The following is a 24571-nucleotide window of genomic DNA, read 5'->3' as shown; positions in this document are numbered from 1 at the left end:
TGGTGGGCACCCCCCCACACACACAGGACAGCTGCAGGGGCAACAGGGCGAAGAGCTGATTTTCAGACAGCCTGCCTGCAGCGAGCCTCCGATGCTAATTATATTGCATTGCAGGCTGTGCCAGAGCAAGGGTTCCCTCCCTGGGGCACATCCAAACCCCGTGAGCTGACCCGGGGGAACCTGGAGGAAAAATCAGCTGCAGGCAGCGCAGGCAAGCTCTGCTCCTTTCCCCTGCCCTGCAAATCACGGAGGAGTGGGGAGGAGTGGGCAGGGGCAGCACTGCACCCCTGTGATACCCAGGTCACATAACCCACCACAGCTGCCCGGCTCCTTCAGCCCCACACATCCAGCGCTAACACCAGCCACCTTACGCAGCAATAACCAGATCACCCATCTCGTCTTTGGGAAAAGTGCAGACACCTAATTCTCAGCAAACGTGAATTAACAGCCTTGGAATACTTAATTGAACAAATCTTGAGCTTGAAATGCACATCGACAAGTATTTCACTCCCAGGACCTTGAAAACTGCTGGGATTTGGGCTCCACTTTCATTGCACTCATCCTTGTCTCTTCCCAAGGGCTGCCCTCCCCAGGGGGAGAAGCTCAGAGGAGAAGGGGGGTGTAGGACAGCCAGGAGCAGTGTCTGGTGATGATTTGGGCTCAGGGTGAGGCACAGTGCTGGTGGAGCCAACAGGGCTGCGGGCTTGCTGGGGTGCAAGCCTTGTGAGCCCCACTCCCACGGGTAGCACCAGGAGGGCCAGACCAGGATGCCAGTGCCTTTTGATTTGCGTTTCTTCCCCCGTGACTCACACATGTGGGTGGCCTGTTATTTTCCTGCTTTATGGGATTTCCAGCCCTAGGGAAGAACCGGAGCCCTTGCTGGAGCCATCGCCTGTCTGGCTCCCCAGGCTGGCACAGGGCCCTTGTGTGGCAGGGAGGGCACCCCAAGAAACCGCAGCGAACCCTTGCTCTGCAGTCGGTCCATGGGTGCCTGGGGTGGGATGTCCTCTCAGTGGTACCTTCTCCTGCCTCTTATCCCAGCCATGCAACCACTTTTGCTCCCCTTCCTAAAGCCTAAGAGCAGGCATCCTCTCTGCTTTGGTGGGAAATTGCATTGCAATGCTTTGGTGGGCAAGGAAGGAGATTTTTATTGGCAAACAAGTCCCATCTCAGTCTGCCATGTCTGCAGGCTCCCAGCTCCAGGGGCCCTGTCTCCAGCTGGCTGGCTCCAGGATACATGTCCCCAAGGGCTCTGGCCAGGAGTCCTAGCCCTGGTGAGGAGAATGAGGGACATTGCCTGTTGAGGCCAGCTAGGACTTCTGGTGTTGCCCTCAGCTTGGCACCCAGGTGCTCGGCTGGGATACACCTTTTGCAACCCAGCAAAGGCGCTGGCAGTGGATCTGTCTCTTCATCCTGTCCCACTGCTGTGAGTCTCCAGGATTTTTGTCTCCTCATCTGGATGTGCAGAGCAGCCACAGACAGTTGTGCTGGGATTGTGTAGATCCAGCAATCATCCAGCCACCACCAATCCCTCCATCCCTATCACCAGCCCCATGCTGCCTGGGGCTTGCAGTCCTGATGGTCCCATTCTCTTGCTACTCATACCAGTCTTCCCTTTTCCATGACAAGTCTCTGTGCTTCTCCAGTTATTCCAACTCAAACCACAACTTCATTCCTCCTCCCCATCTCCTCCATCCCCAGGGAGGCAAAATACCCACCACCGTAAGAAATGCTCACTGGCTGCTTCTGTTGGCTTCCCTAAGCAGGCAAATGTAGAGAAACCTGAGCAAGCCCATTTGCCACATGTGCTGGTTCAGGCTGGGGTGTCCCCATGGTTACACGCACCCCAAAGAGGAGACAGACACCCCCAATGGATGTGACCCTGCAATGGGGAGCTACCACCATCACCTTCCCAGGCCCCGTTGAGCTGGAGTACCTCACTGTGATTTGTGCACTGTAATTTCTGCTGGTGCAGTTGACTTCACCAAAGCAAAGGATAGAAGAAAGAAAATGAAGGGAAACAGTGGTCTCCAGGAAGCAATGACTGCTGCGGGAGGAGAATGATGAGTGACAGCAGGGAGAAGGTTTCCTCCAAGGACATGAGCAGGTGAGGGAAGATGGGAGGTGAGCAGAAGACATGAAACTCAACAGATGCAGGCATGGCCCAAGGGTTGCTTTTGGGCTAAGCTCCAGGCTTTTCTGAGAAATGCTTCCTCCTGCTGCTGTTGAAAGCCGTAAGTAGGCAATGCTGGGACCAAACCCCCGGACCCAGCTATTTCCCTCCATGTGTATCCTTCCACCCGCTAAGCATTGTTTCTCCTCTCAGTCTTGGTATGTGGTTCCCTGTTTCTCACCAGGGCTGCGCTGTGCTGTCTTTGCAGGAACCTGTATTTTAGGGCCTGATCAGCAGGTCTGTGGGGTCCTGCCCTGGGCAAGCATTGTCTGGGGGGGATACATGGCAGAGTGAATTCAGGACGGCTCTTGAGCTGGGAGCCAAGACAGCACGGCTCCCAGCCGGGAGTCACAGCACCCATGGGAGACAGGGTGCCAGGTCCCTTGGGACGGGGATCCCTGCAGGGCACCGAGGTCCTCACCTCCCAGACTCTGTCTGCACTAAGGCATCACAATTTTCAAGTCAAATCAAGGACCTGTGTGGATTTTAGTCTCCTTTGAGACACTGATTCTTCAGAAAAAAAATCTGTATAACCTCAACAGTGGAGTCATTCAGTGAAAAGCCACATAAAAATGTCGTTATTCTGTCTCCCTGCTCCATCCTGGACTGTCCTATGCATCAGACTGCTGGAAGAGAGTTGCACCAGCCCCAGATGCCTGCAGCTTTCTAATGAAGCTTTTGCTGGAAATCCAGTGCTTTTACTCATTGCAGTGTTCAGGAGAATTTTGCATCCTACCTCCGTGGACAAATCCTGGAGCTGGGATAAAAATATCTGAGCAGTCCTTGGAAAGGGATGTGAAACCACACCTCTCTTCTCCTGGTGCTCTGACTGCTGAGCAATTGCCACGTAAATTTTCTCCAAATTAGGAGCGCCTCCGTGAAGATCTCCTGAGCAATAAAACCAGTTGAGCTTGGTCAAAAGTTTTTGAAGACCAACATGCCTACAAGCTCAGCATTATAAACAGTCATAAGCTTTATGCAAATTGTCACACTAGCAAAATGCTTAACGTGTGAAAGAAGATTTAAACAATACCCACGGAGGACTTAGTCGTGCTCTTATTCCTCCTTCCATTAGCTGAAAAGGTTCTGCTTGATGATACCTGGCATCTTAAAAAGAGGCTTTACTCAATGCCTGGCATCTTTTTCGGAGACACCTGCATCCCCTCCCTGTAAAAAAATTATTGTTCCATTCTCTAATGTGTTCAACTAAAATCTTGGGTTCTAGTCTTTGGAAAGAGCTCAGTATGGAGCTCACTGTGCTGTGGCTGGGGCCGGGGATGGGATTATGCTTGTCCTCCTCTAACTGACCAGCTCATGGGCATGGGACTCGCAGGTCTCTCCACTCAGCAGCAGAGCAAAGCTCCCTGCTGAGCACCAGTCCAGCTTTTGCTCTTGCCTCTGTATCTGGAGCACATGGGGAAATTACAGTTTTTTCTTCATGTCCTTATCATTATGTTTATATGTCTTTCCTGATGGCATTACCACAGGTCTGAGTGTCCATCATGCTTGGTGTCTATGGGAAATGTTAGGATGCCTCTCCCCGTGACACCTCATATCAATCAGTGCTCGGTCACAGGTCTCGGCAAATTTGGGCTCCTGAATGTCTGCGTGTCCAGAGGAAAACTGGGTAACCCTGCACCGTGTTTCACATTGCAGGCACCCCTCTTTCTCTGACGGGGACGGAGATGCTACTGTGGGCATGGGCTGCTGGACAAGGTGCACCCGTATCCAGGGTGGGATGCCATTCCCTGAGCCCTCATACTGAGCTAACATGGGGACATGGGTATATTCAGCTCATGTTATTCATAGGGCTCACTCGAGGCAAATGTCATGCTTGTACATGTGCATGTCTATGTGTGCATGCAGCAGCACAGAACAAAATGTTTCTGCTGCTTCGTTAAGAGATACAGCCAGATGCAGACACATCACATGCCTCACTGCCACCTGGGCTATCTAGGTTTGAGTCAGTACATACTTATTTGCATAAAGCCCCTTTTGCCACATGCTGTGTAAAGAGTAAGAATAAAGAGCCTAATGCTTGAGTTCTGGTATATCTTAGGAATTTTTTACTCTTCACTGTCACCCATAAAACATTGGGTGAGTTGGGCATAGGATGACCATCCAAAGGAGCATCTCCCAAGAAGCCCACTTCTGCCTGTTTTCCCCTGACCCCACATCCATCCTCCTTAGCTCACCCAAAAAATTGCTGCAAAACACAGGGTAAATGCCATTTTGAAATGTCAAACCTTCATGTTCACACCTCTTTGAGGGAGCAGGCAACAAGTCTGCTCCTGTGGGAAGCCCTCCCTAAGCAGGCACTTGCTATGGGGCAGCAGGAGAGGTTTCCAGGCTGAGAAAGTTGCCTTCAGGCTAGTCACAGCAAACCACACACTTACTTCAGCCCAGTGTGCAGCTGAACAACAGAAACTCCCATTTCAGACAAAAAAGAAACCTCCCCTCAGCAACAAGTTGCCTCCAGTGCAGGTTACCCCTCCTGACCAGAGGCACAAGGACCACCAGAAGACTCAAGCTATGATGTAGCATGACTTTAATGAGAAGGAGAAGGAGAACAAACCAGTTCAGAGTATGAGAAGTGCATTTCCAGCGCTCGGTAAAGAAAGGGACAAACCCCACTCCAGGACGAGCCGATCCCTACAAGGCGTTCCTTTGCCCTACCGCCCCATAACTATCATCTTCCTTCTACAGCCCGCTATAAGCATTTTCGCCCAGCCAGCAGCAAATGCTGTGTAGCACTGCAGGGTGTGACACCTACGCGGAAACATAAAGTAAGGCTTAGCGAGAGAAAGGTATACAGAGGCGCGGTCTTGAGTGACAAGCTCGCATGGCTCCCTTCCTCCTGGGGGGGGCTGCGGGTGCCCCCCACAGCTGGGAAACCCACGGGCATTTCCTTAGTCCTCTTCCCCAGTCTTGGTCCTGTGCTTCATTTGTCCTTCCCGACGCGGCTGCTCTGCTGTCATCGGTGGGAGGAGGTGACTGCCGGGGACACCCCTACAGCCCGCTGCCCAGGCACAGCAGTCCCGCCTTCCCCAGCCCGCGGGGACCACTGGAGGCCATGGGGATCCCGCAGCACCGGAGGTAGCTCCCGACCGCCGCTGACGCTGTGGACCCCACCGTCGTGTTTTGCGGGTAGGAGCTGAGGATGGGCCCGGGCAGGGTAACCACGACGGTGGGGGGCTGGATGATGGCGGTGGAGTCCCCACAGCGGCGGATGCAGGGCTGGTTGCAGCTGGTGGCCAGTGGCCGGGGACCACAGGAAGAGGGCAGGCACAGGTCATAGCAGGACATCGCTCGGCGAGGACGTACACCTGAAAGCCAGAGCCAGGGCATAAATGCAGGGCAGAGGCTGGTCCATCTCTGCTGAGCCCTCATTCAACAGCTCCCATAATAAGAGGTGTGGGAGAGCTAGCTAGAGGGTGAGTTTGGACGGTTTAAAAACCCTGAAGGAAAGCTTTCCAAATGGGCAGGAGCTGGCTTCCCCCTTCCCTCACCCCATAACCCGCTCGGGAGAAAGCAAGGAGTTTGGTCTGAGTTGCACACCTGGGGAAGCTGGAGGCACCGGACTCTGAAAGCACTGAGAGCAGACCCACTCCTGCACGCTGCCTGCCTTCAAACTGGCAGCAAGCCTTCAGCAAGCGAAATGCTCACTGAGACGCATGTAGTAGTAAAACCCACTTAAATCAATACAAGTGAACAAGCTGGACTTAACGTGAGCTGAGCTATCCCATCCCAAAACATAAGGGACCTCTGATGCCCTTTCGTAAACGGGGACACATCGGTCCCTGCACCCTGGGCATGTGCTATTCTTTTTTTTCTTCAGCAAGGAAAACCATGCAGGATATGCCCAGCTATGCGGTTACAGATCGTGGAAGCCCTGCATCCCACAACCCCTTCCACTCCCCATTTTGCAGTAGAAATAAACCCTTCCCCGACATCCTCTGCAGGCGGGAGGGAGGCAGGTAACAAACCTTGAACTCTTGCGGAGGGCCGGGTACCAGGCATCGGTGAAAGCAACAGCTTCAGTGGGGAGGAGACGGAGCCCGTCACGACTTACCCAGACGGAGGCAGTGGCGGCAGCTGGGAGCGGGTGGTGGGGCCGGGTGCTGTGCGGGGTTTTATAGGGTGCCCTGGCCCCCGGGGGAGTGGGTGCATACCTTCCGCCTGAAACTCCCCAACAACCAGCAGTTTTCTCCTGGAAAGCTCCCCCGGCTGATTAAACAGTTCCCTCTTTCATCTGTCATGTTTTGCTTCCATTTAATACTGAGTAAGATTGAAATGATGCGGGCTACAGGCAGTAATTACCTTGCTTCCTAAGGCCAAAGTGTATTTTAGGTCTTATGCCACCAGGCAGGGGAGCATTTCAACAGAATTTAGGGCAGGCGCATCCCCGGCACATTGCTCCCCTCCTTCCTCCAAGCACAACAAATTCAGCTGCCCAGTGCACCTGAAGTGAGCTCGGGGATGTAGGCTGAACACAAGAAACATGCATTTGTAGGTAAACCCTGCGACAGCAGTCTCATCGACGGCAGGAAAAGCAGGGGGTCTGCAGGGGTGAGGGTGCTGGGGGACCATGCACAGCTGGGAGAAAAATGCCAGAGGGCATTTCTGCCCCAGATGCCCAGGTGCTACAGATGCAGACACGGGGACTTGAGCTAGCCTGGCATGAGCAAATTGTTACGCTTTAGGATCAACTTAGAGGATTTTGCCTTTTTTTGTTATTCCTCACGCCTGGGGTATGAATTCTGCTTGGAAGGCACATCAAATTTTGAAAGCAAAGTAATCATGGGCTCTGGAGTCCACCCCTGAAGGTGACGCACACCAAGACTGACTAATTTTGCGCAGTGAGCTGATTTCCGAGGCCAAGAGCCTTTCCATTCTGCTCTTTGGATATGCTAACAGCGGTGAGCCAGAAGTTCACAGCTATGCTTCCTTGTGATGGAGGGACATCGTCAAGACATTTTTAATTACAGGCTGCTGTGTGACACCAGATTGCTCTGCTGAAAGCCTGTTAGCTGCTAAACAGCCAGGGAGTCACAAAAGTCCTGACCTGCACTTAAATGTGATTCACCTGCATGTTGGGGAGAGGGAGTCGCTGACGTGGTCCCAAGCAGGGGAATGAGCCATCAGGCTCTAGGGGCAAGGAAAGTTTGGAGAAGGCTTTTCATTTCACGCCAGCAGAGCCCAGATGAAGGCACAAACATCTGCCCCAGAATAAACCATGGCAGTACCGGGGCACATGTACTATGCATGTGTGGAGCTGGGGGTTGTCAGCATCGCTGTTTGGGGGTCATTTTAGTTCCTAGGGTGACTTGACCTTGCAGAGCCATGGCTGATAGCACTGAATTGTCCCCAGTGACTCCTCCCTGCCCTGCCTGCCAGGGCAAAAGAGCCTTTCAGAGATGCTGGGGTCAAGCCCAGCTATTTTTAACATCATTCTGGAAGGGGAAAGAGGAAATCAGTTTTTCTGAGGTGTCGCCGAGGACACGTGCTTCAGACAGAAGCAACCTTGCAGCCTGCTGGAGTAAGGCAGGAGGCTGTGGGTTCATCACAACCTCCGAAATGACAATTTGGTGAGCAGGAAAAGAAAGCTTTACCTTGCTGCTTTTTGCACCACTCTTGAATAACAAAATGATGCCACAGGTGCACCTTGGACCCACAGCCTAAGAATTAAACGCTTCTTCTGCCAGTCAGGGTTTCTTCCTCTTCCCTATTCATCTTCCATCTCTCTTTCTTTTTTTTGTGCCTCTGTGCACTTCCATGATCCCAACGAAAACAGCCCTTCCTGGGGGACTCCCAGGCTTCCAGACACAGGCTGGTATCTTCTGATTTGCAGCCTCACTGTGTGTTTCAGTTTTGCAACCCAGTTTAAGTACTTGAGGTTCTGCTTACATTGTAGTACCATTGTGTCCCAGAAGAATATCCACAGATGCAGCGATGCTTGAAATAAATGCACGGGGGCACTTAGAGAGGGCATGTTGCTGAATGTGAGAGGATCTCTGTACTGAAACAAGTCCTTTGCCTGGAGAAGGGGACAGGGGAAACAAAAGGCACGTGTCAGGAAGTTAAAATAATCAGATTTATGTAATGAATGCGATTAAAACAAAGGAAAACCATAGGGGAAAGAGCTCTTCCTGGAAATGCAGGTATTTGGGAGAAAGACAAGGACTGGTTTTTCCAATCCCTATTCATTACAGGGAATGAGCACTTTCTGCTTGAGACATGACTTTCTCAGGAGGAACCACAAAATCGAGAAAATTTCACCAAAGCAAACACATCAGACCCATTTTCTTAACTTCTGGAGTGGATGCAGGATGTGTGGCCATCCCAGCCCTGGTTCTTCCTGCAGATAAGGGCACGAGGAGAAACATGGCCCTGTACCAATACTCCCTGCGTTTCCCTTCCCATCACCAGCCCCAGCAGCACTTTGCAACTCCAATTTCATTGCTCTGCATTTTGATTCCAGCAACCCAAGGGCTGGATGTCTCTGAGACCAGCTGGAGGGTGGAAGCTTGCCCCTGCCCCAGAATTTCTCCTGAAAGCCAAAAGCAAAGACACATTTTGGAGCAGCAACAGACCCACTGCATCCCATCTCCAAGCAACACCTGCATCCAGCTCTCTCACCCAGGGCTTGCCCCGGGGCCACAGCCAACCTGCCGGCAGCAGGACATGTGGGCACCGCTCCCAGGCGGCTGATGGGCGAGTGGGACACCCCGGTGCCAGGAGGCAGCATCCTGACACAGACAGAGACGCCCGGGCGGCAGCCCCTCCACCGCAGCCGCGGAGCACCCTTGGCTGCCTGTCTCCTTGCCAGGGCAGACTCGGGGTGCTTCAGGGCCATTGTGCGCAGACCGGGGAGCGGACCTCAGCTAGTGCCGCTGAAGAGAGCCAGGCTCCAGCTGCTGTGTGCCAGCCCGGGGCTGCGGATGATCCAGTTTCATGCCGCCACACGTCCCCTATAATTACCAGGTCCCTGGGTGGGCTGATGCTCCACGGCGTCACCAAGGCTGGCACATCCACCCCAGGAGGTCTCATCACCACATGCCAGGGCAGGGGCAGGCATGTGCCGTGGCAGACACAGCCCAGCAGAGTTGAAGGGTGTCCGGAGGGAGTCAGCTTGTCTCCTCTCACAGCTCCCTCTGCCCTGCAAGCCTCCAGGTTCCATCCTGCTGCAGTAGCCCCCGTGCCATGCACCACTGCCCGAGAAGGAGCCTGCACCCACCACCCCTTCCCATTTCACTGTCTCCAGCTGCAAGTTGGTGTTTCTCCGGGGCTGTAACCCCTGTGCACCAAAACCCATGCCTTTTCTGTAGGAAATCTCCTGCATCCCTGTTGCAGGGCAGCTGGCTGTCCAGGCATGGACATTCCCCTTTCCCAGGGTGGCAGAGCTGGCCAAGCACCGCAGCATCCCACAGCAGCGTGGCAGGATGAGGCCGATCACCATTTCTGGCTCGGGAGAGGGAAGCAGCTCCCAGCTGGTCCCCCAGGGCACGGAAGGAAACGTGGCCCCAGGGAAGGTCAAAAAGCCAGTGCAGGGCTTGCAGTGTGGGCAGCGAAGCCTGAGTCTCGCCTTGCCTCCAAGCCACAGCATTGCTTGGTCACATCCTCATCTGCGGAAAGAAGGGGTGGGAGGGGGGAGGGCACCTGCAGGGGTGGCACAACGCATTTCCCCAGCTGCATCGAAGCATGCTCTGAGAAATGCAAGGCTTCCCTCTCTGCACGACTGCTGGGATTTCAGCAGTTAAAAACGTCCCAGCAGGCAGGTCTTTTTACCTCTTTCCTCTTCATCTTGCAGTAGGTCACCCTCTCCTCTCCCCAGGAACCTCCACTGAGAGCCCTGCTGCAGACACAGGAGGGAGCTGCCAACACGCAGCAGCTATGCCATCCTCAGAAAAAGCACCTCCAGGATGTGGCGATGGCTCAGCAAGACACAGCTTTGTCCAGGGGTGGCTTTTGGCTCCCATCAGCACGACAGGGATGCCCCTGGGCTGCCGTATGAGATGCAGAAAGGGATAAATTGACTGACAGAGCAGAAGGGAAAAAAGCAGAGTGCAGGCTCAGGGTGTGCCCACCTCGCTGCCCACCAGCACGGCCAGCCTGTTGCTGCCCTTCCCCACCCACAGTTTGGTGCTTTGCCTCCTGGAGAAGATGTAGTTGGCTGGCAGGAGCGCAGCCGGTGGGTGGGCTTGGGGAATGGAGGCAGGCACTACCCTGCTCCCCCACGGGAGCGTGGGGCCAGGCACATTGCACACGAAGGGCAACGCAGGTCCCTGAGCAACGGTGAGCAGGTTTGGCAAGTGGGAGCAGCAATCCAGAGGCAGACATGTATTTAACACGGCAGAGCAAAACAAAGAGAGGCAAGAGGAAGCTGACCACACCGGGTGCTGCACCAAAAGCTTCCCTGGGGGTGGGGGTCCTTGGGGGCCCGACGAGGGTGGGATTCGAACCCACGCGTGCAGAGCACAATGGATTAGCAGTCCATCGCCTTCACCACTCGGCCACCTCGTCCCCTGCTCCAACCCTTTTTTTGGGGATTTTTTTCTCCTTTTTGACCAAAGGCTGCAAACCTGTGGCTGGTTCTTCAGGGTGTCCTCCAGGGAGCCGGGCTAGGAGGCAGAGCCCTGGCAGCCCGTCTGCCTGGCCGTGGCAACCAGCTGCCCACTGGCCTGTTGCAGGGCAGCTGGGCAGGGCAGCAAGTCGGTGTTTGCAATGCATTTGCCCCTCTCCATGCTCCCTTCTGTCCCTGCGTTCAGAAGATGGCAAAGGGCAGGGTGGCATTTATTTTTGCCATAGAAGTATGTGCCCAAGGCTTTGTTACGTGTTGCGGGTCTCCATCACCCCACACCACCACCCACCCACCCCCAACCTGTGCCCAAAGGGGTTTCCTGCAGGATTCAGCAGCAGTTGTGCAAATTAATGGGGGAGATAGGGGGGCTCCAGCAAGCATCGGATGTACCTCTTTATTTCCCAGATCCCCTGGGGTCTAGAGATAGTTTGGGTCATCTCTCCACTGTGAGCTCCCCAGGGAGAGGCGGCAGAAGGAAACCCCTTTCCCCCAGAGTGGAGTCACCTGGGACAGAGGGGTGGGGGGGCTCCACTGCTCAGGGCAGGGTAGAGACCCCCAGCAGTGCCCCCAGCTTGGGGCAGGGAGGAAAAAGAGCCCCCAGGCCCAGGCACCACTGGGAGTCGAACCCAGGATCTCCTGTTTACTAGACAGGCGCTTTAACCAGCTGAGCCATGGCGCCCAACTGCCCCACAGCCATGGGGTGCCCCCCCAACACACCTGACTCTCTGCCTGCCCCCACCCCACCACGTGTCCCACATCACTGCCCCAGGTCTGGAGTACCCCAGCCCCCAAACCCTTCTCTATCCACCACTGCGAGCACCCCCAGTGCTGACCTGGGCCCCTGGCACAGGGAGCCCAACACCTCCCCTGCCAGCACCAGCTGGGTTTTGGGGTCTCAGACTATGCAGGGACCTGCTGCCCCCCTCCCCTTTCCCCAGCAGAGCCCTGCCAGCTGCCCCCAGCCCCTGCACTGCCCCGAGGTGACTGCCTCCATCTCGGCTCTCTCTCTGGCTGCTCACCCCAGCATCCCGGGGATCCCCACAGCATCGCCTGACAGCCCGGCTCAATCATGAGTGCCCAAGGCCATCCGAAAAAATGTCAGTATGGGCTCTGAGGGCTCAGGCACCCTTAAAGTCTCCATTTTTTTGAGAGGTGCATGAGACACACCAAGGAGGAGAGTGGCTGGGAGCAGCTCCCCAGTGCAGCGAGTGCTTGGTGACACCCAGTGCTCACCCAGCTCCATTTACCTCCTCCTGGCCTGGCCCAAACCTGGCACTGGGAAGGGGACCTGGGAAGGGGACCAGCCCCTGCTTGGCCATTGCCACCCAGCAGGAAAGCTGAAACGCCGAGGATGAAACACAGCCCCGCAGCACGCTCCAGCCGTGCCAGCTGCCAAGGGGGACCCTCCACTGGGGAGGTCCCTGAGCCCCAGCACAGACAACTCCTGGGCACAGGGAATTCTGTGCTCTCCCTTGCGCTTGTGCTGGCAGCGTAGGCAGGACAGGGGCAGGGGCCCTGTGGGGCTGTGGGGGACAGGATCTGGCCTGGGTCCCAGACTGTACATGCCGACTTGTTGTTCTAGGGGTATGATTCTTGCTCAGGGTGTGAGAAGTCCCCTGTTAAACTCCTGGATGAGACCTCCTTTTGGGCACCCACTGCTCTGCTCTGTTTTTTTGGGGAGGCAAAAGGACATGGAGATGCTGGGGGTTGAACCCAGGGCCTCTTACATGCAAAGCAAGCGCTCTACCGCTGAGCTACATCCCCCTGTACATGGGCAGCAGTGGGCACCTGGAAAAGTCCCCTCATCTCTCCACTGCTGCCCCACTGACGACTGCTCACCCTGCTCTGCCCCAAGGGCCCTGACCCCAAAATCAGAGCCTCGGACCACACACCGATGGCAGCACCCGCTCTGCTCTGCAGTGCCCAATGCTGCCTCCAGCTGCCCTTTCCCACCCCTTCCCCCATCTGCCTCCCTGCCCATGCACCCGGCAGCACCTTCCTGCCAGCTCTTGGGGATCCAGCCTGCCCACGGGGACGTGCCAGTTGGGACATGGGACCGACCCCGCTGTGCTGGCACCACTGCCCTCATCATGCCCTGCTTACGCCATGGTCCCATGTGCAGCTGGGGAAGGTGGGTGGCCAAAAGAAGGGCTCGTCCGGGAGTTGAACCCGGGACCTCTCGCACCCTAAGCGAGAATCATACCCCTAGATCAACGAGCCGGGGTGTGCAGCTGCCCGGGCACCCCCACCTGGTGCCGGACATTGGGGTGCTGAGGGGGTAGTGCTGCCCCTGGCACTGAGGGCCCTGTGCACTGCTTTTTGGGGATGGGCCCTGCTGCCAGGCCCTGGCGAGCGGAGCAGGGCTGAGGCTGTGTGCGGGGATGCACCAGCCACCCCGGAGACTCTCCCGCTTCCCAGGGCAACCGGGTGCCCAGCGGAGACCAACGGGGGCCTGGCGTTGCGGGCAGGGGTCCCCCCCCACGTGCTTGGGGCTGGGCTGTGATGGCCGAGGGGTGAAGGCGTTGGACTCGAAATCCAATAGGGTTTCCCTGCGCAGGTTCGAATCCTGCTCACAGCGAGAGCTTTTATCTGCCGCTCCAGGTCCTGGAGCGCCCGTCCTGGAGCGCCCGTGCTGGGGACCCTCGGGGCTCTTGGGGGAGCTGGGCTGGGAGGGCGATGGGAGCCAGGACAGCCCCAGCACTGCTCCTCCTCCCCTGTACCAGGGAACCTGCTCCCTGGCTGAGTCCCCAGCAATGCCCCAGGCAGGGGCTGTAATGGCCCCAGAGCAGGAGGCACACAGGCTCCCCTGCTGTTTTCCAGGTTTTTCAGACATGGGAGACGTGAGGAAGCAGCTGCCGGGGGTAGTGGCGTGGGGAGGTGTGGACCATTTTGCTGAGATGCATGCTGAGTGGCTCCCCATCATCGCCCTGTGCCTCGTCCCTGGGCGACGTGGGGGAGCCGATGGCCAGAGAGCAGAGGGGAGGGAGAGGGCAGCACCTGGGGCAGCTGCCCAACACCAGTCCTGGGCATGGGTTGGCCTGTGCAGACCCCAGGGCTGTGGGGCCATGGGGGGACAGGATTGGGGCTGGGGGAAAGCTGTGCACCCCGGCTCGTTGGTCTAGGGGTATGATTCTCGCTTAGGGTGCGAGAGGTCCCGGGTTCAACTCCCGGACGAGCCCTCCTTTTGGCCACCCACCGCCGGGCACAGCCCCTGCACGAGCAGGGCACAGATGGGGTGACATCCCCAGTGGGCAGCTCTGCCTGGCACTGTGGTGCAGGGTGTGGGCTCGGTGATGGCACTGCAGCCGGGACTGTCTCAGCCGCTTGGCTGCCCCCCCGGCACAGCTACAGGCAGCCCCTGACCCATGGTCTGTGTCCAGACAACCATGCCCTTGGTCTGCCCCAAAGCCCCCCCACCCTGTCCTGGCCCGTTGGCAGCCTGGGGCACCCAACAGACACCCGATGCCTGCAAACTCCCAAACCCCTCGGTCAGCAGCTCCAGGGGACTGGGGAAGGAAGCAGTGAGAGGGATCAGAAATAGTTGTGCCAGGGGAGATTCAGGCTGGATATTAGGAAACATTTCTTTACTCAGAGAGTGGTGAAGCATTGGAACAGGCTGCCCAGGGAGGTGGTGGAGTCACCATCACTGGAGGTGTTCAAAATGTGGCATTGTGGGACATGGTTTAATGGGCATGGTGGTGTTGTGTTGATGGTTGGACTTGATGATCTTACAGATCTCTTCCAACCTTAGTGATTCTGTGATTCTGTGGATTTTCTGGGAATGATGAGAAAGGCAAGTGAGAGGGGGACATCGGCTTTGGGGGATGCCCCATGGAGGAAGAACAGCGGGGGATGTTGCTGCAAAGCATCAGCCATTTCAACAACTACAAGGGCCAGGGAGATGGTTTTGAGGAAGAAAACCCCTGGAGATGGTGGGAATTGGAGATGCTGGGCACTGATGTCCCACGGTCACCTCCAGCTGCTGGCTCCACGGACCGGCTACAGCAAGAGGGACCTCCCTGCTCCCAGAGTGTGCCAAGGGCTGCCCGCAGCATCAGCTGCCCCCCGAAACCCCCAAAAGTGTGTGGGGTGCAGAGGCTGGGGGTGCAGTGGGGTGCAGCACCCTGGCTCGTTGGTCTAGGGGTATGATTCTCGCTTTGGGTGCGAGAGGTCCCGGGTTCAACTCCCGGACGAGCCCTTCTTTTGGCCACCCACCTTCCCCAGCTGCACATGGGACCATGGCGTAAGCAGGGCATGATGAGGGCAGTGGTGCCAGCACAGCGGGGTCGGTCCCATGTCCCAACTGGCACGTCCCCTTGGGCAGGCTGGACCCCCAAGAGCTGGCAGCAAGGTGCTGCCGGGTGCATGGGCAGGGAGGCAGATGGGGGAAGGGGTGGGAAAGCTGGAGGCAGCATTGGGCACTGCAGAGCAGAGCGGGTGCTGCCATCAGTTTGTGGTCCGAGGCTCTGATTTTGGGGTCAGGGCCCTTGGGGCAGAGCAGGGTGAGCAGTGGGCAGTGGGGCAGCAGTGGAGAGATGAGGGGACTTTTCCAGGTGCCCACTGCTGCCCTTGTACCGGGGGATGTAGCTCAGCGGTAGAGTGCTTGCTTTGCATGTAAGAGGCCCTGGGTTCAACCCCCAGCATCTCCATGTCCTTTTGCCTCCCCAGACCCCCCTCCCTGCCAGCTTCAGGGCTGGCAGAGCCCCACAGAAACCCCCAGAAAAGCCCTGGGTTTTCCTGTGGGCATGGCTGGCCTGGGGCTGATTCCCAGCACCTGCAGCCTGTGGAGAAATGCCCGCAGCTCCTTCCCTCCCCTGCCTGGGCACTATGCAGTGTGGGGGCAGCTTGTCTCACTTCCCCAGGGGGTTTGGGGTGAATGTTGGTGTTTGCAGGGGCTGCCAAGCTGCTGAGGCTGCCCGTCTCCCCTATGCTGGGCAGCGTCACCCCATCTGTGCCCTGCTCGTGCAGGGGCTGTGCCCGGCGGTGGGTGGCCAAAAGGAGGGCTCGTCCGGGAGTTGAACCCGGGACCTCTCGCACCCTAAGCGAGAATCATACCCCTAGACCAACGAGCCGGGGTGTGCAGCTGCCCGGGCACCCCCACCTGGTGCCAGACATTGGGGTGCTGAGGGGGTAGTGCTGCCCCTGGCACTGAGGGCCCTGTGCACCGCTTTTTGGGGATGGGCCCTGCTGCCAGGCCCTGGCGAGCGGAGCAGGGCTGAGGCTGTGTGTGGGGATGCACCAGCCACCCCGGAGACTCTCCCGCTTCCCAGGGCAACCGGGTGCCCAGCGGAGACCAACGGGGGCCTGGCGTTGCGGGCAGGGGTCCCCCCCCACGTGCTTGGGGCTGGGCTGTGATGGCCGAGGGGTGAAGGCGTTGGACTCGAAATCCAATAGGGTTTCCCTGCGCAGGTTCGAATCCTGCTCACAGCGAGAGCTTTTATCTGCCGCTCCAGGTCCTGGAGCGCCCGTCCTGGAGCGCCCGTGCTGGGGACCCTCGGGGCTCTTGGGGGAGCTGGGCTGGGAGGGCGATGGGAGCCAGGACAGCCCCAGCACTGCTCCTCCTCCCCTGTACCAGGGAACCTGCTCCCTGGCTGAGTCCCCAGCAATGCCCCAGGCAGGGGCTGTAATGGCCCCAGAGCAGGAGGCACACAGGCTCCCCTGCTGTTTTCCAGGTTTTTCAGACATGGGAGACGTGAGGAAGCAGCTGCCGGGGGTAGTGGCGTGGGGAGGTGTGGACCATTTTGCTGAGATGCATGCTGAGTGGCTCCCCATCATCGCCCTGTGCCTCGTCCCTGGGCGACGTGGGGGAGCCGATGGCCAGAGAGCAGAGGGGAGGGAGAGGGCAGCACCTGGGGCAGCTGCCCAACACCAGTCCTGGGCATGGGTTGGCCTGTGCAGACCCCAGGGCTGTGGGGCCATGGGGGGACAGGATTGGGGCTGGGGGAAAGCTGTGCACCCCGGCTCGTTGGTCTAGGGGTATGATTCTCGCTTAGGGTGCGAGAGGTCCCGGGTTCAACTCCCGGACGAGCCCTCCTTTTGGCCACCCACCGCCGGGCACAGCCCCTGCACGAGCAGGGCACAGATGGGGTGACGCTGCCCAGCATAGGGGAGACGGGCAGCCTCAGCAGCTTGGCAGCCCCTGCAAACACCAACATTCACCCCAAACCCCCTGGGGAAGTGAGACAAGCTGCCCCCACACTGCGCAGTGCCCAGGCAGGGGAGGGAAAGAGCTGCGGGCATTTCTCCACAGGCTGCAGGTGCTGGGAATCAGCCCCAGGCCAGCCATGCCCACAGGAAAACCCAGGGCTTTTCTGGGGGTTTCTGTGGGGCTCTGCCAGCCCTGAAGCTGGCAGGGAGGGGGGTCTGGGGAGGCAAAAGGACATGGAGATGCTGGGGGTTGAACCCAGGGCCTCTTACATGCAAAGCAAGCGCTCTACCGCTGAGCTACATCCCCCTGTACATGGGCAGGACTGGGGGCCTGTGCAACTCCCCTCACCCCCCACCACTGCCCCATTGCCTACTTATCACTCTACTCTTCCCCAAGGGCCCCAAAAACAGACCATCAGGGGCTACGCTCCACCATTCCCACTGGTGCTTCTAAGGGGCTCTACCCTGGCAGTGCCCACCCCAAATACTCTGCCTGTCCTCGCTGCACCAGGCACCAGTGCCTTCCCACCATCCTGGCCCTGGTCCCACCATAGGCTGGGGCCACGCATAGTAGCTGAGAAAGCCAGGTGCCTAAAAGAAGGGCTCGTCCGGGAGTTGAACCCGGGACCTCTCGCACCCGAAGCGAGAATCATACCCCTAGACCAACGAGCCGGGGTGCTACATTGGGGCAGGAACCCCCTGCTTGAGCTCCAGTTCCCAGGGAACTGGTTGGTGTGAGGTGGGAGCTGAGGAAACTCTTTTTGGCCCTGAGGGATGTTCACAGCTGGGAGGTCCCCCTTGCTCTGCCCAGGCTGCAGGGCTGGCACCTGGACATGGTCATGGGCTGTAACTGCCCTGACTCCAAAAGCCATGGGGCCATGAGGACCAGAGCGGGCAGCAGGACCCCTGGGAGCAGGTAGCCCCCAGGCAGCCTCCAGGCAAGGGGATGTAGCTCAGCGGGAGAGCGCTTGCTTCGCATGTAAGAGGCCCTGGGTTCAATCCCCAGCATCTCCAGCTTTTGCCTCCTCAAACAAACCTCCTCCAGTGACTTTACCACCACGCGGCAGTGGTGATAAACTCCACTTCTACCTCTGGAAGGCATCCCCAAAGGAGATGCCGCGTGGCCGCACCCTGCACAACGGCCCCCGGGGCAGAGCTGCCCAGCAGGGACGTGGTGGCAGAAGGGCCCCGCTCTGCCATCCCCCACTGCCCTGACAGCCCTTTCCCCACCCAGGAGGGGATGAGCCCTGGCCATGGCTGTGTTGTGTCTCTGCCCATGGGGCAGCAGGCAGCACCTCGCTCCAAGCAGTGAGGCCACCCGTCACCCCTGTGCTGGGCGGCGTCGCCCCATCCGTGCCCTGTCCATGCAGGGGCTGTGCCTGGTGGTGGGTGGCCAAAAGAAGGGCTCGTCTGGGAGTGGAACCCAGGGTCCCACAGGCCCACCAGTGCCCAGCGCAGGAGAAGGACAACTGCATAGAGTGCTGCGTTCCCATGCGATGGGGCTTCCCTGGCCCCCTACCCCTTCCAGCCATGGCTAAAAGCTCTCGCTGTGAGCAGGATTCGAACCTGCGCAGGGAAACCCTATTGGATTTCAAGTCCAACGCCTTCACCCCTCGGCCATCACAGCCCCTGGCATCCCCCCTGGGGTGGGGACACCTAGGCTTTGCCCTGGGGTCTGCCTCTGGGGGGAAAATACCCCCCAGCCTGGTGTGGGGGCATCTGCACAGTCCCAGTACTCCTTGGCAGCCCCAGTACTCACATGTGCCAGGGTTGGGAAAAGGGAACATCCGGGGGTATTTACCAAGAGTTGGGAAAAAATCCAGGAGCAGCAGAGCCTCGCCAGAGGGCAGGAACCAAAGGGAAGCATCCTCCAGCGATGCGCAGGGACACAATGGGTTTCATGGGGAAAAAGACGTGGAGATGCTGGGGGTTGAACCCAGGGCCTCTTACATGCAAAGCAAGCGCTCTACCGCTGAGCTACATCCCCTCTGCATGGGCAGGGGTGGGGCCCTGAACAAGTCCCCTCACCCCTCACTGTTGCCTCACTGCCCACTGCTCACCCTGCTCTGTCCCAAGGGCCTTGACCCCAAAAACAGACCCTCAGGGCACACGCTGCCAGCTCTTGGGGGTCCTTCCTGCCCACGGGAACGCAGCCAGCTAGGACATAGCACCAGCCTCTTTGTGCTGGGCACCGCTGCCCTCATGGTGCCCTGGTTATGCCACGGTCCCATGCACCAGCCGAGGAAGGTAGGTGCCCAAAAGGAGGGCTCGTCCGGGAGTTGAACCCGGGACCTCTTGCACCCGAAGCGAGAATCATACCCCTAGACCAACGAGCCGGGGTGCTGCACCCCAATGCACCCCCAGCATCTACGCCCCACAATTTTGGGGGTTGGTGAGGGTGGCTGTTGTTGCTTTTTGCCTCTGGCACAGCCTGGAGCTGGGAAGTCCATCTTACTTTACCCAGGATGTGGGGCCAGCGTTTGGAGGTGGCCACAGCACATAACTGCCCTCGCCCCAGTGGCTGTGGGGGCAGCTGGACCACGGGGGTCATCAGGGACCTCTGGGCACAGTCCTGCCCACATACCAGGGGATGTAGCTCAGCGGGAGAGTGCTTGCTTTGCATGTAAGAGGCCCTGGGTTCAACCCCCAGCATCTCCATGCACTTTTGCCTCCCCAGACCCCGCTCTCTACTGGCTGGCAGAGACCCCCAGGGCCCCACAGAAAAGCCCTGGGGCTGCCTGCGGGTGCAGCTGGCCCAGGACTGGGAGGGCAGCAGTGGTGCACAGTGGGCGCAGTGGGTGCCAGGACCCCTGAGAGAGGGAGCTGCCCCACTTGCCCTTCCCAGCCCAAAGCTGTGGTGACTGTCTGGGGGAACAACAGGACGAAAGCCAACAGCTGACCCCAAATAAGCTCTGTACTCCCCAGACAAAAGCAGGGTGGGCTTTGCCCAAAGGGAGAACTCCTCTGGGAGTTGGACCCAGGTCCTCTTGCATCTGAAGGTGGAACCATACCCCAAGCCTGCGTTGGGCTCCCTAGCCCTCCCCCTTGGCCCCACAGGCCTGGGCTGGGTGTGGGTCCCAGCTGGCCACCGGCCCACTGGTAAAAGCATCTGCACATAAACCCACAACTGACACCCCATGGCTGTGGGTCCCCAGTCTCTCTGGGTGGTCCTTCCTCAGAGAGGAGGATTTCACCTGGCCCCAGGGCAAGTGGTCCATGGCTCCCTGCCTTACCTTGCCTCACCCTCCTGGGCTGCCAGGGAGCAGGTTCCCTGGTGCAGAAGCTGCTTCCCAGGGAGGAGGTGAGGTGCAGGGCCGGGACTACCGTGGACCCTAGCCCACTCCCACCCTCCCAACCCCAGCCCCAGGCTGGCTCCCATAGCAGCGGGTAAAAGCTCTCGCTGTGAGCAGGATTCGAACCTGCGCAGGGAAACGCTATTGGATTTCGAGTCCAACGCCTTCACCCCTCGGCCATCACAGCCTTAGCCCCAAGGACTGGGGGGGGGGGGTGGGCGGGGGGGAGCGGGACACCTGCCCCGGGCACCCATTGGTCTCCCCTGGGCACCTGGTTGTCCTGGGAAGCAGGAAAGTCTCCAGGGTGGCCAGTGCATCCGTGCACACACCCTCAGCCCCGCTCTGCTCCCCAAGGCCTGGCAGCACGGCCCATCCCCAAAAAGTGGCGCCCGGGGCCCTGGGGTCCCTGGGCAGCACTGCCCCCCCCCCAGCACCCCAATGTCCAGCACAGGGTTGGGGTGCCTGGGCAGCTGTGCACCCCGGCTCGTTGGTCTAGGGGTATGATTCTCGCTTAGGGTGCGAGAGGTCCCGGGTTCAACTCCCGGACGAGCCCTCCTTTTGGCCACCCACCGCCCCACTCCTGCCCGGCTGGCACAGAGCTCATTCCAAACCTCACCATTGACTTTTATCCCCAGGGACACCCCGCAGTTGCTGGGGCTTTGAGCCTAGCGTGACACACAGGACTGCCCCCCGTTCCTGGGGTCCCAACCCTGTGCCCAGGCCCATTTCTCTGACATTGGTGTTGAGGTGGTAGTGGGATGGAGACAGGGGCTGGGCAGGTGCCATGGCCATGGCCTTGGCATACCCTGTGGCTGTGGGGCACCCCATGGCTGTGGGGTATGTGGGCACCATGGCTCAGCTGGTTAAAGCGCCTGTCTAGTAAACAGGAGATCCTGGGTTCGACTCCCAGTGGTGCCTTGGACCCGTGGCTCTTTTTCCTCCCTGCCCCAAGCTGGGGGCACTGCTGGGGGTCTCTGCCTTGAGTAGGGGTCCCCAGTGGCCCCACTCCCTTCTGCCCTATCGGGATTTCTGCCAGTGCCCGCAGCGTCCCATCCTTTGCCCTTTGAGGAGTGTCCAGCTGCAACTTCTCGGTTACCCCCTTTAGTGGGAGATGCATCCCGGCGTCCTGGCAGGGCCGGCCGTGGCTCCCCACTTCTCTGCCCCAGTTTGCCCCCTCCCAATGACAATGCTGCCCCGGCATAGTCTGGGTGCATGTTTTTGCCGAAAGCTCATTTCAGGGTAGGACAGGGACAGTCCTGTAGATGCTGGGGAATATCTGGAAGTCTGGGTGGGGGCAGAAACGAGTTGGGAGAATCTCTGGGAAGTGGGGTAGGTGTTGGGGGCCCAGCAGCAGCACTTGTGCAATGATGGAGCCCATGGGGATGAGGGGAAGGTGCCCCCTGAGGGTACCAGGGCTAAGGCATCTCCAGGTGGATGTGGGGTCCTGGGAGAGGGGACCTCAGGCACAGGCTCTGCTGTGGAGCTGCGTCATGGGATCGGGTGCCCTGCAGTGGGTTTCCAGTGCTTGTTACAGGCAGCAGAAGAGACACAGATTACTCACGGCTGTGTTGTCCCTCTTCAGCCCCCGCGCAGGATCCTGCCGCATCTGGATGCCGCACACTGCCCTGGGGCACTGGGGGCTCCAGCCACCCCACTGGCTCCAGGCGGACCCCGGCCCCTCCAGGATGTGACTGTCAGAGCAGGCAAAGCAGGCGCTGGTGGCGGTCACTTCATCGCTCAGGAGCCCACACTGGGGCACCTGGACCTGCAGCGCGAAGCCCCCAGCCGCCAGCCACCCTCGGTGCGGGCACCAGCAGGCCTCTGACCAGTGGCCCCACCTAGATGGGGGAGAGAGAAGCCGGTTGGTGCCAAGGCCGGGGGGTGTGGGAGGAGGAGAGAGTGCAAGCCCTTCCGAGCTGGGGGTAGCCGTGGAGAAGGCTATCCAGCCACGGGGAGGGGACAGGGAGGGGCTGGGGGCTCACCTGCCGCTCTGGGACTCGGCTGTGTAGCCACCACTGGGGTCCCTGCCACGGGAGCAGTGCAGCCGAATCCCGTTGAGCCCTGTGTCGTCCTCCATGACCCCCTGGGATGCCTCTACCTGCGAGGGAACAGAGGTCGGAGGGTTAACTCACCGCAGGAGCGGGGTCCCCAGACCAGCCATGGGCACTGGTGCAGAGGCTGCACCTTGAAGCTGATGCCGCTGGAGTAGGAGCCCTTGGGGCACATCTCCGGCCAGGCCAGTCTCCCCAGGGTCCCCTGTTGGACACGGCCAAGGAATTGGACACTGACCAAGGAATCCTTCCCACTCAGGTCCCGCTCCTGCCCTTGCCCTGCGGCACCTGCAAGCCCCGTGTGCAGGACCTGACCCCCGGCATGGCTGCCCTCCCTGCAGGCAGCCTGCCAGACTCATACCTAGCAGGGCTGGCAGGAGGGACCTGGCAGCGTCTCAGTTACCTTCCCAGGGTGCCCGGACATGTCGGGTGGCCAGGATTAGCTGCAGGAGAGGGCTAATCCCCCCGCCGGGTGGGGTGCAGGGAGCCGTTCCACCAGCTCTTTGTTTGGGTCCCTCTCCGGGCAGCTCGCCCGGAGCCACCGGGCATACCGGTGCTAACCAGGGCTCGGGGCAGCATGGCACTGAGCCACCTTCCTCTCCCCCTTCAGGCTCCCATCCTGTGCAAGATGGGATTTGCACTCCGCTTTTTGGTCTTTCTTTCTTTTTTGCAGTTAAAAGGAAGAGGTACGTTCACGGACACCTCCAATGGAAATCCCATCTCCTCTGCGCTCGCTCCCCAAGGTATCCATTTCATTGTGACTTCACGCTGCATTTGTCCCAGTTTGCTTTCCGGTTGCGCCCTCCTCTTTCGGAGGGTTATTGTCTTATTGCTTAACAGCCACCTTCTGCCGATAATAGTTCTTTTAAGGATTTCTGAGTGGTTTTTTTTCCATGAGTCTTGGATAAAAGACTTCCAGCCACCTCCATGCCAGGACCTGGCTGCCCTTTTAGATGCTTCTTCAATTTCTTCTGCCCGGGTTTTCCTCCTGCCATCCCCTTTCCACAGTAAAACACTACGGCGGGGGGACTGGCGACCTCTTCCCCTTGGGAGAATGCAGTTGCCATGGCGGACCAGGCACTTGCTACTAGACCCCCCCCCGGGGCTCAGACACTGCTGGGAGTCGAGCCCAGGGTCCCCGTGTGCCAGGCAGGAGCTTGAGCCAGCCCCGGCCGCCGGACACGCCAACTCGGGCTGTCCCCATTCCCCCCCCGCCCTGCAGCAAAAATCCCGACGAGGGTGGGATTCGAACCCACGCGTGCAGAGCACAATGGATTAGCAGTCCATCGCCTTCACCACTCGGCCACCTCGTCCCGCCCCGCGCCGCCCGCAGCCCCGCCCCTCGCTAACCGGCGTGCGTTCCCGCCGCCGGCCTGACGGCGGCCGCTGCTGCCCCGACGGAGCCCGCCCGGCCCCGGGGTCCCGGGGTCCCGGGGTCCCGGGGTCCCGGGACCGCCCGCCGCGCTGAGGGCCGGACCCGCCGCCCGCCCGCCGGAGGCCCGGCCCAGGCCTCGCCCGCCGTCGCCCTCTTAGCGCAGCCGGCAGCGCGTCAGTCTCATAATCTGAAGGTCCTGAGTTCGAGCCTCAGAGAGGGCAGTGCTTTTTTTTGCCGCCCCGCCTTGCTCGGAGCTGCGGGTGGGCCGCCATTTTGCTGCCCCGCGAGTGAGGGGGCTCTGCGGTGGGCCCAGCCCCGTCCACCCCCGCGCCCCAGGGCCCGCTCCTCCCCGCCGCGGCGAGGCGGCCTTGCAAAAAGGCCGGTCCGGCGCCGCAGCCGCCCCGCGGTAGCTGGCTACCCGCCGCCAGGCCGGGCGGCAAAAAGCGCTGCCCTCTCTGAGGCTCGAACTCAGGACCTTCAGATTATGAGACTGACGCGCTGCCGGCTGCGCTAAGAGGGCGACAGCAAAGCGCGCCGGGCCGGGCCCTCAGCGGCCACGCCGCGGCTACAGGCGGCGCACGCAGAGGTACGGGCGACGCGGAGGGGCGGGGCCGCGGGCGGCGCGGGGCGGGACGAGGTGGCCGAGTGGTGAAGGCGATGGACTGCTAATCCATTGTGCTCTGCACGCGTGGGTTCGAATCCCACCCTCGTCGGGATTTTTGCTGCCGCCCCCGAGTTCTCCCCACCGCGTCCCGGAGCCGCAGCGAAGGAGATCCTGGAGCAAGAAGGCATGGGGGGGGGCTGCCAGGGAGCGAGACCAGCCTCTACAGCACCGCTGCCCCCCCCAGGCTGGCAAACCTGGCTATTTTACATACATGGATTAAATAAAGCAGCACACATCGAGAGCATCCTGTAGCAGGAGCTTTGGCACAGCAAGGAGGCGATGGCACA

At 59.4% G+C, this 24571-nt stretch overlaps 2 protein-coding genes and 25 non-coding genes across 27 annotated transcripts; 12 read left to right on the top strand and 15 right to left on the bottom strand.

Annotated features, from left to right (window-relative positions):
• Positions 1-5182: 5182 nt before the first annotated feature.
• Positions 5183-5479, bottom strand: LOC132317434 (beta-keratin-related protein-like). The gene has a single exon (XM_059820757.1). The coding sequence runs from the start codon at positions 5477-5479 to the stop codon at positions 5183-5185; it is 297 nt and encodes a 98-aa protein (XP_059676740.1).
• Positions 5480-10614: 5135 nt separating this feature from the next.
• On the bottom strand, positions 10615-10696 carry TRNAS-GCU (transfer RNA serine (anticodon GCU)). Its single transcript has one exon. It is a non-coding gene; the product is annotated as a tRNA-Ser (tRNA).
• A 663-nt stretch (positions 10697-11359) lies between these two features.
• On the bottom strand, positions 11360-11433 carry TRNAT-AGU (transfer RNA threonine (anticodon AGU)). The gene has a single exon. It is a non-coding gene; the product is annotated as a tRNA-Thr (tRNA).
• A 1013-nt stretch (positions 11434-12446) lies between these two features.
• TRNAA-UGC (transfer RNA alanine (anticodon UGC)) lies at positions 12447-12518 on the bottom strand. The gene has a single exon. It is a non-coding gene; the product is annotated as a tRNA-Ala (tRNA).
• Positions 12519-12902: 384 nt separating this feature from the next.
• TRNAP-AGG (transfer RNA proline (anticodon AGG)) lies at positions 12903-12974 on the bottom strand. Its single transcript has one exon. It is a non-coding gene; the product is annotated as a tRNA-Pro (tRNA).
• Positions 12975-13250: 276 nt separating this feature from the next.
• TRNAS-CGA (transfer RNA serine (anticodon CGA)) lies at positions 13251-13332 on the top strand. The gene has a single exon. It is a non-coding gene; the product is annotated as a tRNA-Ser (tRNA).
• Positions 13333-13861: 529 nt separating this feature from the next.
• TRNAP-AGG (transfer RNA proline (anticodon AGG)) lies at positions 13862-13933 on the top strand. The gene has a single exon. It is a non-coding gene; the product is annotated as a tRNA-Pro (tRNA).
• Positions 13934-14880: 947 nt separating this feature from the next.
• On the top strand, positions 14881-14952 carry TRNAP-UGG (transfer RNA proline (anticodon UGG)). Its single transcript has one exon. It is a non-coding gene; the product is annotated as a tRNA-Pro (tRNA).
• Positions 14953-15331: 379 nt separating this feature from the next.
• On the top strand, positions 15332-15403 carry TRNAA-UGC (transfer RNA alanine (anticodon UGC)). Its single transcript has one exon. It is a non-coding gene; the product is annotated as a tRNA-Ala (tRNA).
• Positions 15404-15754: 351 nt separating this feature from the next.
• TRNAP-AGG (transfer RNA proline (anticodon AGG)) lies at positions 15755-15826 on the bottom strand. The gene has a single exon. It is a non-coding gene; the product is annotated as a tRNA-Pro (tRNA).
• A 276-nt stretch (positions 15827-16102) lies between these two features.
• On the top strand, positions 16103-16184 carry TRNAS-CGA (transfer RNA serine (anticodon CGA)). The gene has a single exon. It is a non-coding gene; the product is annotated as a tRNA-Ser (tRNA).
• Positions 16185-16713: 529 nt separating this feature from the next.
• TRNAP-AGG (transfer RNA proline (anticodon AGG)) lies at positions 16714-16785 on the top strand. Its single transcript has one exon. It is a non-coding gene; the product is annotated as a tRNA-Pro (tRNA).
• Positions 16786-17136: 351 nt separating this feature from the next.
• TRNAA-UGC (transfer RNA alanine (anticodon UGC)) lies at positions 17137-17208 on the bottom strand. The gene has a single exon. It is a non-coding gene; the product is annotated as a tRNA-Ala (tRNA).
• Positions 17209-17501: 293 nt separating this feature from the next.
• Positions 17502-17573, bottom strand: TRNAP-CGG (transfer RNA proline (anticodon CGG)). Its single transcript has one exon. It is a non-coding gene; the product is annotated as a tRNA-Pro (tRNA).
• Positions 17574-17843: 270 nt separating this feature from the next.
• TRNAA-CGC (transfer RNA alanine (anticodon CGC)) lies at positions 17844-17915 on the top strand. Its single transcript has one exon. It is a non-coding gene; the product is annotated as a tRNA-Ala (tRNA).
• A 531-nt stretch (positions 17916-18446) lies between these two features.
• TRNAS-UGA (transfer RNA serine (anticodon UGA)) lies at positions 18447-18528 on the bottom strand. The gene has a single exon. It is a non-coding gene; the product is annotated as a tRNA-Ser (tRNA).
• Positions 18529-18816: 288 nt separating this feature from the next.
• TRNAA-UGC (transfer RNA alanine (anticodon UGC)) lies at positions 18817-18888 on the bottom strand. The gene has a single exon. It is a non-coding gene; the product is annotated as a tRNA-Ala (tRNA).
• A 277-nt stretch (positions 18889-19165) lies between these two features.
• On the bottom strand, positions 19166-19237 carry TRNAP-CGG (transfer RNA proline (anticodon CGG)). The gene has a single exon. It is a non-coding gene; the product is annotated as a tRNA-Pro (tRNA).
• Positions 19238-19487: 250 nt separating this feature from the next.
• Positions 19488-19559, top strand: TRNAA-UGC (transfer RNA alanine (anticodon UGC)). Its single transcript has one exon. It is a non-coding gene; the product is annotated as a tRNA-Ala (tRNA).
• Positions 19560-20299: 740 nt separating this feature from the next.
• TRNAS-CGA (transfer RNA serine (anticodon CGA)) lies at positions 20300-20381 on the bottom strand. The gene has a single exon. It is a non-coding gene; the product is annotated as a tRNA-Ser (tRNA).
• Positions 20382-20675: 294 nt separating this feature from the next.
• Positions 20676-20747, top strand: TRNAP-AGG (transfer RNA proline (anticodon AGG)). The gene has a single exon. It is a non-coding gene; the product is annotated as a tRNA-Pro (tRNA).
• A 291-nt stretch (positions 20748-21038) lies between these two features.
• Positions 21039-21112, top strand: TRNAT-AGU (transfer RNA threonine (anticodon AGU)). The gene has a single exon. It is a non-coding gene; the product is annotated as a tRNA-Thr (tRNA).
• Positions 21113-21722: 610 nt separating this feature from the next.
• LOC104253591 (vitelline membrane outer layer protein 1 homolog) lies at positions 21723-22420 on the bottom strand. Its single transcript, XM_009807097.2, has 3 exons — positions 22379-22420; positions 22177-22292; positions 21723-22032 (listed from the first exon to the last, which is right to left on the bottom strand). The coding sequence occupies exons 1-3, from the start codon at positions 22418-22420 to the stop codon at positions 21723-21725; spliced, it is 468 nt and encodes a 155-aa protein (XP_009805399.2).
• Positions 22421-23476: 1056 nt separating this feature from the next.
• TRNAS-GCU (transfer RNA serine (anticodon GCU)) lies at positions 23477-23558 on the bottom strand. The gene has a single exon. It is a non-coding gene; the product is annotated as a tRNA-Ser (tRNA).
• A 210-nt stretch (positions 23559-23768) lies between these two features.
• TRNAM-CAU (transfer RNA methionine (anticodon CAU)) lies at positions 23769-23841 on the top strand. Its single transcript has one exon. It is a non-coding gene; the product is annotated as a tRNA-Met (tRNA).
• Positions 23842-24067: 226 nt separating this feature from the next.
• On the bottom strand, positions 24068-24140 carry TRNAM-CAU (transfer RNA methionine (anticodon CAU)). The gene has a single exon. It is a non-coding gene; the product is annotated as a tRNA-Met (tRNA).
• Positions 24141-24251: 111 nt separating this feature from the next.
• TRNAS-GCU (transfer RNA serine (anticodon GCU)) lies at positions 24252-24333 on the top strand. The gene has a single exon. It is a non-coding gene; the product is annotated as a tRNA-Ser (tRNA).
• The last annotated feature ends 238 nt before the right edge of the window (positions 24334-24571 follow it).

This window comes from Gavia stellata, chromosome 8 (assembly GCF_030936135.1).
Source record: "Gavia stellata isolate bGavSte3 chromosome 8, bGavSte3.hap2, whole genome shotgun sequence".
NCBI lineage: Eukaryota > Metazoa > Chordata > Aves > Gaviiformes > Gaviidae > Gavia > Gavia stellata.
The sequence above is the reverse complement of the archived record's forward strand: the minus strand, read 5'-3'. Positions and strand labels throughout refer to the sequence as shown.